This window comes from Nannobrachium achirus, assembly GCF_963921795.1.
Source record: "Nannobrachium achirus genome assembly, chromosome: 10".
Taxonomy (NCBI): domain Eukaryota; kingdom Metazoa; phylum Chordata; class Actinopteri; order Myctophiformes; family Myctophidae; genus Nannobrachium; species Nannobrachium achirus.
In genome coordinates, this window is record NC_137819.1 from 8,158,554 (window position 1) to 8,176,491 (window position 17,938).

Consider the following 17,938-nt stretch of genomic DNA (forward strand, 5'->3'; position numbering starts at 1 on the left):
TCTTTGTTTACATCTTAACTAACCTCGCATCGCCATCAACAACGTTCAGGTTTCTGTTTACATAGGCCTACTGTTCAGGAATACCGACTTATCTGGCTACCCTGAGCGTATTTATACTAGCGTATTTATACTAATGAGCTAACTTTGAGAAGTGTCTTCACAAATGATCCCAGAGTTTGTGTAGGGAACTAAAAACAAGGAGGAATGACAGAACTGGTTGACGCAGACAATAGCTACAGTAGACTCCATTATCATCTATGAACATGAGATGGAGGACTAGTAGCCTACTCTGACTTGACACCTTTGTTAGTCAAAGCTGCTCAGGTTCATTACAGGCCCCTCAGGCTGCTCCATCTAAATGAGAATATAATGACCAAATAATCCTTTGGAATGCGACATTTGTCTTCCAGGAGACACTTTTGAAAAACAACAGGTCAATAGGACAGATCAATATGACAATGAGTGACTACAGTGGAACATAATTATGGATGTAGGATCCACACATTAATGAGGGAATAGCTTTCTGACAGGCCTGTATAGATATTAGGCTATACTTTCAAAGTTGTCAAAGAAAATTACAATTTAAGCATTTAGCAGACGCTCTTAATCCAAAGAGACTTACAATAAGCTAGGTAATACATCAATACATCAAATGCATAGAAATATCAATCTAGACAAAATAACGTAGGTAGACCGAGCAGCTATCAGTAAAACGCTTTATATCTAGCTTGGCTTTCATGTACACAGAACAGACCAGACCACCATTGTCATACCCTAGATATCGGCCAGTAGTCAACTACTGGACTACCAGGAGTTTCAAGTAGACCCTTATCACCCACTGATTTGGATGATACAATGTTAACATATGCAAGACAAGCACAGCCCCTGTGCGGTCACGTGACCATGACAACAATGGCCGACGTCATTCTTTTTTATTCAGATTTATTATACTTTATTATACTTTTAAGGACGTTACGGCACTTAAAATATTTTTGTATCACTTCCAGACAGAAATGGACATCTTATATTTGAAGTGCATGGACTTTGTATGCACACAACGTTTTTACGTCATTATTTTATTATGATTTATTATACTTTTAAAGACGTTTCGGCTCTTAAAGCATTTTGTTAGCATTTCCAGACAGAAATGGACGTCTTATACGTTGTTGTTTACACGTTATATTAACAACACAACGTTTATTATTTCACTAGCTTGTCTAGTTTATATGGGTTGCTATGACAACATGGATCCGTACCAGACGTCATATCCGTTTCCGTTCTGGCCCTGCTCTCGCGTTGCCAGAAGACTACTCTATGGTCTGACCAGTGTCCTGTCCTCGCGAGAACACTGGATACAACAACAAGTTGATCGAGCACAAACGTGTCGTCTTGCAAACAAAGTTTACTTTATCCATTTATCATAACTTCTCAAAGCCAAAGGTAAGCCCTCATGTATGCATGTATTTAAAATGAACGTTATACACCACGAAAATGATAGAACCAGGCCATGGTGTTATTGTTAATCTGCTGTAGTCTTTAACTGCTAAACTAAAGCAAAGCTAAGCTAACTTAGCTCAGCACAGCACAATGCATTGTGAGAGAGCTTAATGTTAAAATGGGCAATTTTCAGCCGCCTTATCTGGCATGCCGCATGTGCAATGTTTTATTTTATACATAACAAGCTTCTTGGACGTTCTTTTAGACCACGGTCCACTTAGCCTGCATCAAGGCTGCTGCTACCACCACAGTGGTACTGGTTCTCAACCTTTTCAGGCTGCGTCCCACAAAATAATCATATTTTAACTGGAGAGCCCCAGACGAGCATTAAGAGTTGAGGTATTACATTTTGTTAGCCCTGAAACATGACGGTCGTAGGATTGACATGGTTCTGGGCAAACATTCACCTCATTACAACTCTGACTGGGAGTCTGGGAGATAGATGGAATATTATCTGAGTTTAATGATAGTTATAACAATGTCCTGCCAATCCAAATATGTCAGAATGCTGATGTGGTGTCATTAAAACTAATGTTGACATTGCATACTGACTATCTAGAAAATAAAAACATGGCACTTCATTGACCCCTGCTATATACACTTAAAATCTATGTTGGTTGAGAACCACTGATCTAAAGGGCAAGCTACAGCTACACCAACCTCAACAGGCTTAAGGGCACAAGTTCAAGCCAAGGTCTGCCCTTTGGAAATAATAATGGCAGTCCTACAAGCTCATAACGCTTTGATAAATGTCAGTGAGACTCAGAGAAAATGTAGCAGGCAACTTTTTAAATTAACTATCATTTATAATAGACCATCAGGAAACACATCATTTGAGTTGTTGTGAGCTTGTAGATCTGGCATTTTTGGCAAATGTCCCATCTAGAATAGGGACGCTAGGGTTCAAGTGAAAGAAATAAAAGTAATAATTGCTGTCCTGTATGAAGCTTGAGGATCTGTTCTTTTAGTTTTCAACTTTATTCATATCAAGGTCCATTATTAATTGGAGCATTTGAGCCATGAAACACCATTTAGCTTCTCAGACCCAAAACTAAAACGACATTTTGTTGTTGTTGGAAAAGATTTTTAATTCCATGGTGTATTGATGTTGAAACATTCTACAATAGTGTAGACTTCTTGTGAATTAAGTAATGCTGATGTTTAAAGGGCCATTTCACCTCTGGGACAACCCGATCTTATTTTATTGTTGTTACTTGTTTGGGACACGATCAACATTTTGTGTTTTTATATTTGGTTTTACACTTTTAAGAGTTGACAATTTTCCATCTTTAGCTGGGGACCACCTGGAATCTCTTCAAGGACCACTGGTGGTCCCTGGAACACTGGTTGAAAACCACCAGTATACTACATAGTACAAAATAGACTACATTCAGTTGGCTTAAAGTCAAATTAGTTCCCACTGTGTTCCAATGTGTCAGTAGAAAAAACAATGTCTCAGTATTTGGTCAGTATTATTTAAGAACGCTATACAGTACATATTGGCCTCTGATTTTGCACTCTGAATGAATGCATTTGTTTGTAGTATAATAAGTGATGGGGATTTGTTATTTGTTTCTTGTTATAATAGGTGAACATGGTCAGATTTCAGATCTCCAGGCCGTTCATAAAAGTTCAACAGATTCCAATCAGGGGAAGAAGGTCAAGGACATACAGGAGCTACACAAGAACAGGCCATGAAGCTACCAGACACTCCCAGGAGCTACCAGAGGCAGATACACCCAGACCCAGCTTCTTTTCACCAACAGAAAATGCGAGTGACGGCGGCCAATGCTCAGCCAACACCAGTCATAAAGAGAGCATTGCTACTGTGGAGGCATGGCAACGTGTGCGGCAAATACTCCTAGGTAACTTTTTTTTATTAGCACACGACTGCTAACTATTTAAGTATTACTATGTGTATTATGATGAGATAGCGCTGAGATACTTTGTTGCACTGACTGTTTGGACACTTTATTTGTTTGGTACTTTAGTTTGCCTTTGTTCTGTAATACTGATGCTTACCTTACCTGTAACTCTGTATCCTTAACTGCTGTGTTGCCTCTGGGAAACTGATTTCCCCCTTGCTTGGGAAAATAAAGGTATCTATCTATCCATCTTAGGTGTGAGTGCAGAGCTCCTTTGCCCACCAGAAGAGGCAGCCTGCCTAGTTTGCAGTGTTTCCCTCACTGTTGAAAGTCAGCTGTGGCAATGCAGCGACTGTGGGAGTGAAGCTTACTTCTGTTCGGTCTGTGTGAAGAAAGTCCATCAGAGCACTGCTGTGGTGCATGTGCTAGAAAGATGGGAGGTTTGTATCACTCAGAAATGAGAATAAATGTTATTGTCACATAACAGGCTTTCAGGTGTAAAGAATTGGGTGAAATATTCTTGTCACCCTCTTGGAAATATATGTGAATCCATTTTGTTGCCTCCAGATTTGCAGGACATTTCAACAAACACAAATGACTGTGTTGACAGGACAGACAGGCAGGCACTCTTGACTGTACTAGTGATTCTACTGTTTGGTCAAGGCACCTGTTAAGCAGGGAGAGTAAAGGTTGTTGCACACTGCTGTGCTTTTTCAGACGAATATAGGAGCAAATGTCGGATCACATAAATAAAGAAATCAACCTCACGTTATGTCAATCACTTTTGCACACTGCTGCACATTTCGTATTTATTTTGGGACCACTGGGTCCCTTCCTTGCTCCCAGTTAAACTGCACTGTCAGGTGAAAAGAAGCAGCTAATGACTTGTGTATTGGAGGATGCACTCTGTCTACACTCTGGACAACTGTAGGAGTCAGTAGTGATAAGGGACTACTTGGGTAATTATTGAATTGACATAACTAACGGTATGAGCCTGACATACTTCTGTGTAAATGTTGTCAAAGATAAAATGAGAAGGGCCTCGTTTTGCCCTCAGTCCTATCATCATGATATCTTTATCAGGCATTTTTATTTATTTTGAAAATAGACGATCTACAAGCCAAAATGTGTCGCTGTAGACTGACTATTGTCGCCTATGTTTCTCAAAATTAATATAAATGCATAACATAAGGCATAAGACTTCTCTTCTGTGACTATAAATATTATTCTTACTTGTTGTGATTTATTTTTCATTAAGGCTGGAGAATTCCAACCAAAGATTCCGGATGACTTTAGTTGGATGTGGTCTAGGAAGGATGGCCACCAATGCCAAAGTACATATGACCGTCTACTTAGCGTTTTTGACTCTCAAGGTGTGTATATATGTCATAAAGTAGTCATATCCCCCCTGTATAAGGAGGACAATAATGAAAAACTGATATGTAGGCAACAACACATCACACCTGTTCTTCTGTATGTCATATTCTAGGAAGATGTCATGACGTCACGATCCAGTTCTGTGCGTGCGAAACAGAAGTTGCGACGCTCATCCGTTTCAGCCTTTGGCCGGCAACCCCAAAGAGGCCCCAAAGTGCCATTTCACTGAAGCTGATGGACATGATCACCAGGTTGCAACTCGAGTGTGGTGCCTCTCTGAAGGCTATATGTGCAGCCATACAGTCTTCGTCTCTGTCTTCCAAGGTTTGCTTGATAGTGGCCTTTATCTATACGATTATTCTTTTACAATCTCAAGCTTCTTATTTGAAAAATACATTTTAATAGTGACAGCCCTGTTGTGAATACGAATGTTTGCATTACAGTGCCAGGACCTCTACCGCCGCCTTGCGAAAGAGTCATACGAGGAATACAGGCACATGAGATTCCAGTTATCAATACTGCGCCATCTGGGGCCTGATATCACTGATGGGACACAGTGTCCTGTTTGTCCACAAGTATGTTTTGTTAAATTAAGAATGTTTGTTTATCGTTGTATTTGGCTTTTATTAATGGGTTACAGAACCCTTGTAAATGGTAAATGGTGCATTTATATAGCGCTTTTATCCAAAGCGCTTTACATAGATTGTGCATTACATTCACACACCAGTGAAGGAGTAAACCATGCAAGGCACCAACCTACTCACTGGGAGCAATTAGGGGTTCAGAGTCTTGCCCAAGGACCCTTCGACATTAACTCAGGGGGAGCCCGGATTCGAACTAGGAACCCTTTGGGAACCCTTCGTGCTCTAATAACGGCTTCTCTACCCCTGAGCTATGCCGCCCCTTGAGCGCTTTAATGTTCTCAGTCAACATAACACATGAAACAAACTAACAGGTGCAACTAGAACAAATACAGATAACAGTCTGGATTTTGTCATGACAATTAATTTGAATTTCCTCTATTTGAAATAACTTCTGTGCTGTTGAGTTATATACTAGACAATGAGATCAAGTTATACAATACCGGTAATTGTTTTATTCAAACATCCCATGTAGTAATTAATTTGAAATTCATCACTAACACATACCTATTGTCATAATTTAACCCCAATTTATTGTAGAAAAATGGAACTCTGGTTCTAGCTGCAGATGGGCTGTTTGGTCTTCCTCGAAAGAAGTCATCTGGAAGAAGTTTTGAGGGACCCAAACACTTCAACAGATTCTTTTCTCCACAAGATGATGTTGACAAATTTGTGAGCAAAGAGCAGGAGCAGGATACATCTGAGGAGGTAGAGTATGACTTAGATAATTTGTAGGGGTGTAACGATACATTGTAAAAGCGATTCGATACATATCACGATACATGGTTGACGATACGATACATGGACGATATTGGTTCATTCATGACGATACGATACGATTCGATTTAATTATTTAAAATCGATATAGTAACTATTTAGCAAAGACATTAAATCTGTGTGAAAGGTGTGGATAGTGCAGGTTTTTAAGGGAAACATGTATTATTATGGATATAAATAAGTAAACACTGTGATTATCTGCCAAATACATGGACATTGTTTATTGACAAACCTGCACCTTGACATGAACCCAGAGATAACACACATTTATCGATAGAAAAAGTAATTAAACCCCTCCTTTCTTCTTAAAAATGCTAAATACAATGCACAAGTAGGTAGTATCGATACAATCGATTCTTTGCATTGCCGATTCGATACGATACAAAATAAAACGATACGATTCGATTTTAGCTGTTTTAATTTCGATATACTTCGATTTTTTAAGTTAAAAACGATATTTCTATACAGTTACTATATCGTTACACCCCTAATAATTTGCTGCCTCTTTAAAGTGATTTATTCTCAATTCAAGGCTATCCATGATATTTTGTGATAATAATTCTTGTACTTTGCACACTTTACAGGGTTGTGCCAACTTTCAAGCTGGTAGTGCCCTGAGGTCCAAAGTCAAAACCGCCAAATTGGATGAAACTGGGGTGTTTGGTATCGCTTGTAAACATGAACACCCACGGCGGTTTCTGAGTCTTAAGAGAGGCGAGAGGTACAGCAAATCTCCTTGATGTGTCCAAATCAAAGTGCATTAAAATATCAACATTCAGCTCACATTTAGATTTTTTTCTCTAGCCTTTCGAACGCTGTCTTCCTCATAAAAGAGCTGCAAGAAGATCTGGGGAAGAACAAAAAACTTGTCTTCATGTATGACATTGGATGCAAGTTGAAGCCTCATTTAGAGGTAATCCATTCTGCATGTTTGTTTGATCTTTGCTTTATAATAGCTCAACATAGTGAAAACCTCTACAGTACATTTTGTGTATGGCTTCAGTAATGCAGTATTCTTTTTTTTTCCCCACTTGTTCTTCTTTCAGAAGCATTACCCTGATCTTCTGACAAAAACAACATATGTTGTTCCTGCATTCCATGTGTATTTCCTTATCAAAGTCTATTGCAATTTTTCACAGATAAAATAACTTGAATATTTATTTCTGGCATTGGCTCTGTTTTCCAGGTTTCCCACAGCTGTAGAAATGTGGAGGGTGCAGGCTTAAGCGATGGGGAGCAGTTAGAACGCCTCTGGTCATTCCTACGGCGCTTTGGCAAAATCACCAAGGAAATGACGCCGTCCCACAGAGTTGACCTGTTAACTGATGCCCTGCTGCACTACAGCTCGAAGACCAGAAAGAGCCAAGGTGATGAAGGATTGTAGTATGCATTTCACTCTCTATCTCCCTCTGGTCTTAGATACAGTATGCACATACTTAAATTGTTGTACACCAGTAAGACTCCCTAATCGGGAGATAAGCGACCGTAGGTGGCTTATCTCCACAAATAGGGCAAAAATTTGTTTTTCCAAAATCTTCCTGATCCATGTTGATGACATGAGTGTAGACATGCTGTGTAGTGATATTCGTGATTTTAGGGCAAAAACTGTAGGAGCAGTGTCCAAAAATGTGTTTTAAAAATCGGCCTGAAGGTGGCGCTACAATAGGGCCATGTGAGAAATGAGGGGTGGGGTCTCCGCGTTGCCTTGGCGGACGAATAGGTACCGGCCCCGGCTCTCCCGGACGCTCCTAGCCCGAGTTACGGCATTTTATGTGCGCTGCAGTGGCAGGGGGTCCTCCACTGGGGGCGCCACCACTTTTGCATCCGTTCTGGAGCACCAGGAGTCGGTGGTCCCCGGGAATTCCCCGTGAGCAGCCCCGTTGGGGTGGTCGTTTGGTCATTTTTGCACATTTGGTCATTTTTTACATCTGGGGGTCCCCCAGGGACCCCCGGGGGTCCTTGGAGGTTGTAGTTTGGCAGGCAAGGAGTGTGTGTGTAAAATCTGGCATGGATCGGGTCCACGGGTGCGGAGATATAAGCAGGGAAAAAGTGTGACGGACTCACTCACTGACTGACTGACTGACTCAGCCACGGACAGCCGGTGGAGGTTTCTACAGTAAGTAGCTCCCTACGGTCGCAATTAAACATTTTGGCATCATTTTTTTTTATGCCTTTATTGATAGGACAGTAGACTGACAGGAAATAGGGAGAGAGATGGGGAATGACATGTGGCAAAGGTCGTCCGGATCAGGAATCGAACCGGCGACGCCAGCAGGTATCATAGCCGAGTATGTGGTATGCGCCTTGACCACCAGGCCAGCGGGCGCCCCATTTTGGCATCATTTTTAAAAGGATTCTGTGGCATTTCTGACAATTGTGCCACAGGTCAGATACAGTAACCTTTACAAAGTATTCATATGAATTGAATTAATAGAGTGGCTACAACAGCACAAGAGATCGAGAGCAAGATCTCTCAACCTCATTTCTGTACTTGACATGAGAATAATCAGAAACCTGGATCAGAATGTAACTGTTGCACATGTATTACACATGTGACAACCGTGCTTGTTTGGCTTTTATGATGCATCTGGTGAACAGAAACCTGTATATGCATACCAAAAAGCGAAGTACTTGGACTACTCTATAAACTACATATTTTTGAATATTCAGCGGTTGGACCCCCTATTCACAGTATATCCACCTAGTATTTTCTTTACCATAAACTTGTCCTGCATACTGTTCATTCTAATATTCGCTTCATCCCCTAAGTGTGTTCAGTTGTTGTGAAAACAAATGGGTAAATGATGTCCTTTTTCTCATTTTAAAGCAAAAGCCCTGCGTCTCAAAGCTGAAAAAAACAATTCAGTTGAAGACGAAGCGAAAAGGGAAATGGCTGAACTCATGAAACAGACAGGTACAATCCTATTCTTTTCAAAGATTGGCATTGTCATGGGTATGGGATTTGGGAGTGCTCGTTTGTCATTTAAGAACTAATGGGTTTAATCTGGCTGCTCCAATAAACACTTAGACGTGATGTGTTTGTGGGAGGAAAGCAGGCGGGGAGGGTGTTCTGTTGCTGCACTAGTGATACCTACAGGTTGGCCCGGGTGCCTGTGCAGTGGAACTGAGAACAATAGATAGTACTTCCGCAAGCAAAATTATCTCCAGGTGAAACTCCTTGCTGTCTGGTGAAAGGTAGTGGTGATATTGCATGTATCGGAGGAGACACTTGATTGTTGTGCTTCCCCCAGGAGCAGGTGTAGGAGTTTCTGTAGCAATAGAAGCATACCAAGTCAAATGCATTAAGTGTTGAATAAGAACGTGTGTGTGTGTGTGTGTGTGTGTGTGTGTGTGTGTGTGTGTGTGTGTGTGTGTGTGTGTGTGTGTGTGTGTGTGTGTGTGTGTGTGTGTGTGTGTGTGTGTGTGTGTGTGTGAGATTATTCATATTTTATCTTTTGATTGAAAGGCCTCACAGAGCTGGATGTACAGCAGTGGGCAGAGCAGTACAAAACTGGGTCACAGAAGTCTATTGAATGGACCTGGGAAGAAGATTATGTGCAAAAATTAGTGGAGCACCAAGAACTGTGAGTTTGTGCTGCAAATCATGTTTCATTGATGTCATACATGTTCCATATTGAAGTCCTTCCTTCGTGATGGCTCGAACTGTTCTGATGTGGTCATAACTGTGACAATATTACAAATATAGCTATGTGTAGTCTAGTACCATAAATGGCCTAAAAATTACCATGGACTTGAAATGGCTGACGTACAGCTGAACAGGTCTTGACATTTCTTTGAATTATTTTTTACAGAGAAAGCTTGAACAGCGTGTCTAGATGTAATCCTGACCTCTCCACACGTTTGGCAAAGTAAGTGTGTGTGTGTGTGTGTGTGTGTGCGTGTGCGTGCGTGCGTGCGCTTTAATGGTTCCTAGTAACTTTGGAACCATTGGAAAGCCAATGTTCATTTATGCATGTTGCGGCAAACCAGCTTCCCAAGCAGTGTATATAGGGCACCTGGGGCTGTGTATCTCCCCATAGGATTCGACTCTCAGACTGCCATGCCATTAAGAGACCTTTTCCCTAATTTGACATATAATCTTTATTTCAGAAAGTAAGTCCTGTGCCCACAAATAACATAACAAATACAATAACATAAGAAATGCACCAATGGAGGTGCAATAGTATTATAATAGTGCAATCCCACCTAATCAGCAGCAGGCTGCTGAGCCAGTGCTTGGGCATCCTGGACGTGACTTGGAAAAGGCTCTTCATATGTTTTGTTTACGCCATGCTGTTTGACACTTCCAGGTGCTAGGCCTACATAAAGTTGAACATGAGTTGCCTTAACATTGCCTTACAAGTGGGCACACCAACAGAAGAGAACAACAGACTGGAACTATGCTACCTAGGAACAAAGAAGTAACCTATGGCATTGTTGTATGCCACTTTTGCATATAGATGAGTCGTATACAGGGGGGTAACATAATGCTAACAGTGCAGATTTTAACAGATCACATGGAAAATCTTTCAACCATGATGCTGCTTTTTCTATGGGAATTATATATAATAACTAGTCCTTAACCGTTCAAACATATGGGCTCCGAATTATGAGCAGAGTTTGGGTTATGAGCTGTGCACAGTATATGAGGGATTGAATGAAGTCTCAGAATTAATGTTGGAGAACCCAGACGTATCGGTGCGGTCAGTCATCGCAAAATGTTGGCACTGTTTAGTATCAGTATGTCAGGTATATCAGACAGACATTCGGTTGTTTATTGGTAGGATGTCATGTCCTTTGCCATTCTGTGTGCTCTCTTAACTGTTGTTGCATTACATGGGCAAAGAATGACTAAGCCAATGACTGATCTGAGAAACAGATTTGACCAGAGCCCCTCTGTTCTCAAGGCCCCTTTCCTGGAGAGGGGAACAACATAAGATCTCTTGAGGTTTGGATCTGAACAGACATGTGTTATAGTGGGATCCAGTCAGGAAATATGTAGGGTTAGATGTAGTGTTTGTGAGGTTAGGTTTAGGCATAGTGAAGTTAAAGTGAAGTTAAATGTTCACGTTTAGACAGAATCGAACCGAAGTGCCTGCAAAAAAGGGAGGCCCATGGAGACGGGCCTCACTCTCAGAGGTCCCCAGTTATCCCATATACCCCTTGTACTATGGGTATATTTGTATAACTTGTTCAACCTCTTAACTTGGGATACAGTTACTTTCTTTTCTTGTTTTATACTGCCTGGTTGATTAGAGTTGGATACTGAGTTTTTCACTCTGTTACCGTACACATCACTTTCAGGTTGGAGAAGAAACTGCTGTCTGTTGAGCGGAAACAACGTCTTCGTGAAAGATGGAGTCTGACGGCTGAACCCTGTTTGCCACTACTTGGCATCATTGAAGAAAAACAACGACAGCACTCACTGCAGGCAATCTACAACCTTGTGTTGGAGCGCAAGTTTCTTTGTGGCCTTGTGAGGAAATACGCAGGTGAGAAAATATATCAATTGTTTTTTAGTTTTTTTTTATATATTCTTTTTTAATGAAACGATTATAAACATGTATGAATACTTTGTTTTGCAGATGGACAAAAGATTGCCATCCGACTCTCAAAGAAGATCACCACGCTCGGTCACAAAATCAAACGGAAGCTTAACGACTTCAACACCTGCACAAGAGCAGCCAACCAGCCAGTCCAGTACCATGAAGTACTGCAGCTCGACAACCCCATCTGGTCAACCATGGTCAACTCCACCAACGATGTGGAAATGTCAGTTAAGCAGAGACTGTTTGTTTTGATGAACACTGCGAAAAGGGCTGCTGAAGAGAAGACTTACCTGGCAGAGGACTGCCTGTCGGGAAAGAGCTTCTACGAGAAGCAAATCCAAGAGCTGGACAAATGCCTCCTACCAGACACCTTGCAGTCAGTGTCATCTCGACAGGACAAAGGGGCAAATGCCGCTTTGCTGAGCAAGAGAAGGGAGTTTTCAGGCCATCTCACAGAATTTGACACTCTTCTCAGTACATTGGATCAGGATGTCCTGGATAAGGTTGTGTACAGCTCTGACTCTGACATTAGTTCAGACTCTGACACAGACTCTGACGAGGAGGAGGAGGCGGCGCATACTTCGACTCAGTAACATGTTTAGTATCATGGTAGGTCAGGCCTAGGGGTTGAGACTAAGGTCTGAGAGGCACTAGCCTGTCGGGCAAGTACAGCTCATGTTCTACTTGCCCAAAGGTCATGCCCACTTGCCCTGCGTAGGGATGGAAATCGGAATCGGCCAATATCAAAGATTGGCAGGTATGATCTTAAAGCGGCCGAATCGGTGACCAGCAGGTCACTGACATAAATACCGGTTTTATGCCAATTGTGTCTATGGCACTGCACAGCATGATGCTCTGGTCCTGTGACTAAAGTAAACATTAGCAATTAGCAGCCAGTCTACTTGGTGGCAGCCTACAGAATACAGATGGTGCTGATTATCTTTGCAATGTAAGGATATATTCCATAATCCAGTGTCAATGTCGTCTCCAAAAAGAAGGGGGGGAAAAAAAGCATGCGTCAAGGGATGGGTATCGTCTGCGATACTTTTAATGGTATAGATTGCATGACGTCGATACTATCGGGTATCGGTTCACGTAAAAACGAACGATACCTCGTTTCGATACTCTGGAACGCACCCCTGGCCGGTCGCATCTGTAACAGTTGGGCTACAGAGTTTAATGACTGCTTTAGTAGGCTACACTCGTTACTGTGGAAAATAGCCGACAATAGCCTATAATGTTTATTATTATGATGATTATCCAACGTCTATACTCTCCGCTCAGCCACACTGTGTGATCATCATCATCACCTCTGCTGCGGTAGACTAAAAAGTATCGAATATGGTATCAAAAAGGGTATCGTATCGATTCCCAGGTATCGAAAAAGGTATCGTAACGATTCAAAGGTGAACGATACCCATCCCTACGTCACCTGCTTTCCTCCTGCCTAGTCCAGACGGTCATATTAGACTGGATATTGTCTGTGATTTTTGATATTGTACTATTGTGATTGATTTGGCATTAGTGTTCTTCTAGCTTATTGGTACTCAAATTGAAGTATGTCTTGGCCTGAAAAAAGGGTATTGGAGCAACCCTATTTTCTAGTTCTTAGCTAAAGAAATCAGTATCGGAAGAATCGGTTTAGGCAGGTCAGACCTTCATAAAACCGGTGGATCGGTATCGGCCAAGAATTTTGCAATCGGTCCATCTCTACTTGCCCGATTTAATCATCCCTTATAAAATGATTTTAATTACCACTCAATTTAACACTTATTTCTTTACTTTCTGGGGCTGTGCGATAAAAATGTCATACCTCAATACCTCCAAATCCAATAGAGAGTATGCGCATGCATAAAGTGAATGGCATATCAAGTGGCAAAATCAGTGGCAATGTGAGTTTATTGCCATTTTAACATAATTTAATGCAATCAGACAGGGCTTTTCTGATTGGATGTATGGGCTGTTAAAGCCAGAAAGTATGTTTTTGGCGTTCCCGCATGACTTCGGGTATGATGATGATGTCACGTGCATACCCTCTATACCGACAGTGCATGCATAGCTATGATTGAATATGTCTATGGTTTCATACGTTATTTTATATTTTTAAGTGGCAACAGTAAAAACAAAACATTTAATGTAAACAGTGCTCTTATTTTACATTCCACAGAGACATTCCTAAGGGCATGCTGGCCACGTTCAGGTGTTTAGACAGATATCTGGTGTTGTGTTTATAGACTGTCAAATGAGCACTTGCCCGGTCGGGCAACCTGAAAGCCAACTTCACCTGATTTACCGTGGGCTAGCCTCAATGTCAATGCCTGCTCATGTTATGTTAATCATGTTTGCACACATGTTTTGTTATTTTTTGGACCAGGTTTGATTTTCTGATTTTTGCAACTGTCGCTAATGGGGTCTTTTTGGGGGGGCTTCTTTTTTCTATTATAAATTCAATTGATTATCCATTGAGTTTTCACCTGATTGACTGTATTTTGTTTGCTAAGAGCTGGAGAGGGGTTAAACCAATACTCAAAATATAGATCTCAGAAAATAATCACATACAGCACGTTATGAGTACCATTGAGTGTACTGTATGTACTTTTGCACTAACCTAAAAGCCTGTGTGCTAGTCCTTATTGCCACACGACACGTCCAAGTAAGAATGAAGCTTAACCCATCTAAACCTGGTGCTACCTATAAATTGTTAAGGTATCTGCAGCGTTTTTTTGTGTTTGTTTCAAGCATTTTAAGGCTTTCTGAAACCTTTAGGTTTTACAAACTTTGTATATGACTTCATGTGAGGTTTAACAGCTGTTTAAATTGTAGGTATGCTTTTCCCCACTGGTACGCTAAGATTCTTTTGCACATGCAATGTGCACATGTACGTTTTCATGTAAATGTAATAAAAATACTGTGCAATGTACAATGTTGACAATTTGCATTTCATCTCTAAACGCTGTTAACATGAATGTGTTTGACTTGATACTTTATATTTCTATCCCATTACATTACTTTAGACTCCCTTCTATCAAGCACCTGGATCAGGATGTCTGTTAATGAGTGCATACTGCATAGCATTGTTTGGTTTAATGTATCAATGTTACCTTAGGTCATCCATGGCCCCCACCTTCACTTAATGCGGGCTGTAGGTAAATATCGGAATACTGAACATTATTGATCTCAGCTGTTACAATTCCAAACATGCAAACACACCCGCTTTATTTACTTTAATCTATATTAGTAGTTGAATGACAAGCATAGTAGTATTAAACTATTTTTCTTTTTTTTTTTTTGTTTTTCTTTTGTTGTGCATTGATGCATACTTGTTCAGCACTTTGGGCAATTTTATTGTTGTAAATGTGCTCTATAAATAAAATTTGATTTGATTTGATTTATTAAGTCTTTGTTCATAAAGTTAACATAAGTATAACTAAATGCATTTTAAATTAAATCAATGTTACATTTCAGGATTCCAATCCGAGTGTGGAAATACAGTTTACAGTTTAGGCATTTAGCAGGTGCTTTTTATCCAAAGCGATTTACTATAAGCAGAAAGATATAGTGGTCATATCCATCATAAAGGTTGGCCAACCCTGCACAATGTAGACTAATGTCAAGGGGTTGACACTAAGGCCTCAGAGGCACTTAAAGGTTAGTACAGGTCATGTTCTACTACCCAAAGGTTTATATACCTGCCAGGGGCAGGTGGGCAACCATTAGTGTCAATGCTTGATAACTATTACAATGTAATAACAGTTCATTGTAGAGAAAATTGTCAGTAACATGTTTAGTATCATGGTTACTGGTTAGTATTATGTAATAACAGTTCATTGTAGAGAAAAGTGTCTGTAACATGTTTAGTATCATGGTTACTGGTTAGTATTATGTAATAACAGTTCATTGTAGAGAAAAGTGTCAGTAACATGTTTAGTATCATGGTTACTGGTTAGTATTATGTAATAACAGTTCATTGTAGAGAAAAGTGTCTGTAACATGTTTAGTATCATGGTTACTGGTTAGTATTATGTCAGTCATGACGGTATCATGGTCAGTACAGTAATACACAGTAGGTGCTGTTTATTACATTATGACTAGCTGTTTTCCCCACTGTCACGCCACAGTATATCTTCATAGGTGATGTGGACACTTCCCCTCGCTGTGCCTTAGGTTGGCTCCCACAGACCCACAGTGTCAGTTTGCTTGCCATCAGTTCTGAATAGCCTGCCAGCCTCATCCTTCTCTGACCTGGTCTATGATTTGTGGGAGGCCCTGTAGAGGTCCACATTTCTGATGTGATCATCCTTGTGTAGGTGTCATCCAATTAAGGCATTTTCCTGCCATGATGTGGTGTCCATGTCTGGACCCCATACAGAAGTACTGTATACTGTAGGTACATACAGAGGTCAGCTCTCATGTCAGATATCTACACTCCCAAACCATAGGTATTCCAGGCAAGTGCCCTCTGGACCTATATGATGCCAATACTTCTGCCACCACTGCAATTTGAGGGTCCTGAGGCAGTGCCATTGCCTGGGGACCCATAGAATCAGAATCCCTGCATAGAATGATGTTAGCACTACAATATACTTTGACTTTGGTTATCTAGGGTTATCCTATCAGCCTTGGGAGGGGCACAGGGACTCTGAAATATAGGTATACTAGGTCCTTATTTGACCCTCTCCTCTCCTCTCCTCTCCTCTCCTCTCCTCTTCCCCTCCTCCTCCTCTCCAGCCCTCCTCGTCGGACTGACAGACAGACAGACAGACAGACAGACATTAGGTTGTTTAATAGTTAGATATAGTCCTAACAGTTGTTTGTTGGGACTGGTCTTGTGTAGTCTACATAGTTGTGTTGGTTTACACCCTTGTCAGTCGCTGCAACCATGTCTTTGTCTTTGAGGCTGAGGGGGGTCCATGGCATTGGTCCTACAGCCCATTATTCTGAAACTGGTGACTAAAACCTGGTGAATTCTAACCCTAACCCTATCCAATGTACCGGTAGGACTAATGAACCTTCAGATTTATGGGTAGTCACTGCTGAGGGTGCTCTTAGCGTATTTAATTGTATTTATTCTTTGTATCGATATATATGACCATAAACTTGAACCTGAACCTTGAACATGAATATAAACTAGAAGCAGTGCTCTTCCGAGCACAGGTCTCCACCAGGCCACACAAATCGGCCTGTTATAGCGCCACCATGAGGCTGATTTAAAAAATGTGGGGCAGAGGTTCTGAATTAGCATCCAGAGAGTGTGTGTGCTCAGTTTGGCAGCGATCGGGCCAACGGCGCCGGAGATTAGCTGGTAACAACCAGGCCACACAAATCGGCCTGTTATAGCGCCACCATGAGGCTGATTTGAAAAATGTGGGGCAGAGGTTCTAGATTGGCATCCAGGGAGTGTGTGTGCTCAGTTTGGCAGCGATCGGGCCAACGGTGACTGAGATTAGCTGTTCACAAACTGCGAGGACGCACGGACGCACGGACGGACGGACGGACGGAGGGGAAAACATACTCTCCCTCAGCCTTCGGCTGGTGGAGACAATTAGCAAAATAAAAAGGAGCAGTCCAAGGAGCACTTGTAGTTAGGGTGAGACAGGGAGGTCGGGGTTCAACCCCGGTCGGGTCAAACCAAAGACTCCTTTCTTGGCACTCAGAATAAAGGATTGGAGTCATGTCCAGGGGGTGTACTGGTACATCAAGCTGCCTCACTTATCATGATATAGGCTCCTGCCCTCTAGGCTATGGGCCTCATGGCTTACTTACTTTGAGAACAAACCTGTGTTGCAATTCAGTGTGGCTACTTTACCACTTTATTCAGTTTTTTGGGTGAAACTCCCTAGGTAGTGTAGTGTATCACCTGTTATATTTCTGTATACCATGGCAGAAATAGAACAGATGAGATCAGTATACAATAAAACAGTTGAATGAATATACTGTAGTTAGTACTATGTGCAGTCTATCTTGTAGTGTAGGTTACAGTCTGAACCTGATAAGAATCAAGATACATTCTTATCAAGTTCACACTGTAGCCTACACTACAAGATAGGCTGCACAAAGTGCACATATACAGTATACCGTTTTATTGTATACTGATTCATAGGTTCAGACTGTACACTTTATTCACTGATAAGACTGGCACTGGAAATGGAAATACTTTTTTCACTGTTGATAGGCTGTACATTTAGATAATGATTCATATGTTCGCTGTTGAGATGAAAACTATACATACATC

General features: G+C 41.3%; 1 protein-coding gene across 1 annotated transcript; it reads left to right on the plus strand.

The window, feature by feature from the left end:
• The first annotated feature begins 1,353 nt into the window (after nucleotides 1–1,353).
• On the plus strand, nucleotides 1,354–15,094 carry LOC308292216 (uncharacterized protein). Its single transcript, XM_080734509.1, has 16 exons — nucleotides 1,354–1,440; nucleotides 3,086–3,362; nucleotides 3,618–3,802; nucleotides 4,621–4,735; nucleotides 4,852–5,063; nucleotides 5,183–5,314; nucleotides 5,921–6,088; nucleotides 6,742–6,878; nucleotides 6,962–7,070; nucleotides 7,204–7,257; nucleotides 7,344–7,524; nucleotides 8,985–9,071; nucleotides 9,624–9,741; nucleotides 9,970–10,026; nucleotides 11,462–11,649; nucleotides 11,743–15,094. Exons 2-16 carry the CDS (start codon nucleotides 3,092–3,094, stop codon nucleotides 12,297–12,299), a joined length of 2,571 nt encoding a protein of 856 aa, XP_080590635.1. The 5' UTR covers nucleotides 1,354–1,440; nucleotides 3,086–3,091; the 3' UTR covers nucleotides 12,300–15,094.
• The last annotated feature ends 2,844 nt before the right edge of the window (nucleotides 15,095–17,938 follow it).

Coding starts and splice junctions, on each gene's coding strand:
- LOC308292216 (XM_080734509.1), top strand. CDS start 3,092: ATGGTCAGATTTCAGATCTCCAGGCCGTTCATAAAAGTTCAACAGATT. Junction 7,071..7,203: donor AGTTGAAGCCTCATTTAGAG/GTAATCCATTCT, acceptor TTCTTCTTTCAG/AAGCATTACCCTGATCTTCT. Junction 7,525..8,984: donor GAAGACCAGAAAGAGCCAAG/GTGATGAAGGAT, acceptor CTCATTTTAAAG/CAAAAGCCCTGCGTCTCAAA.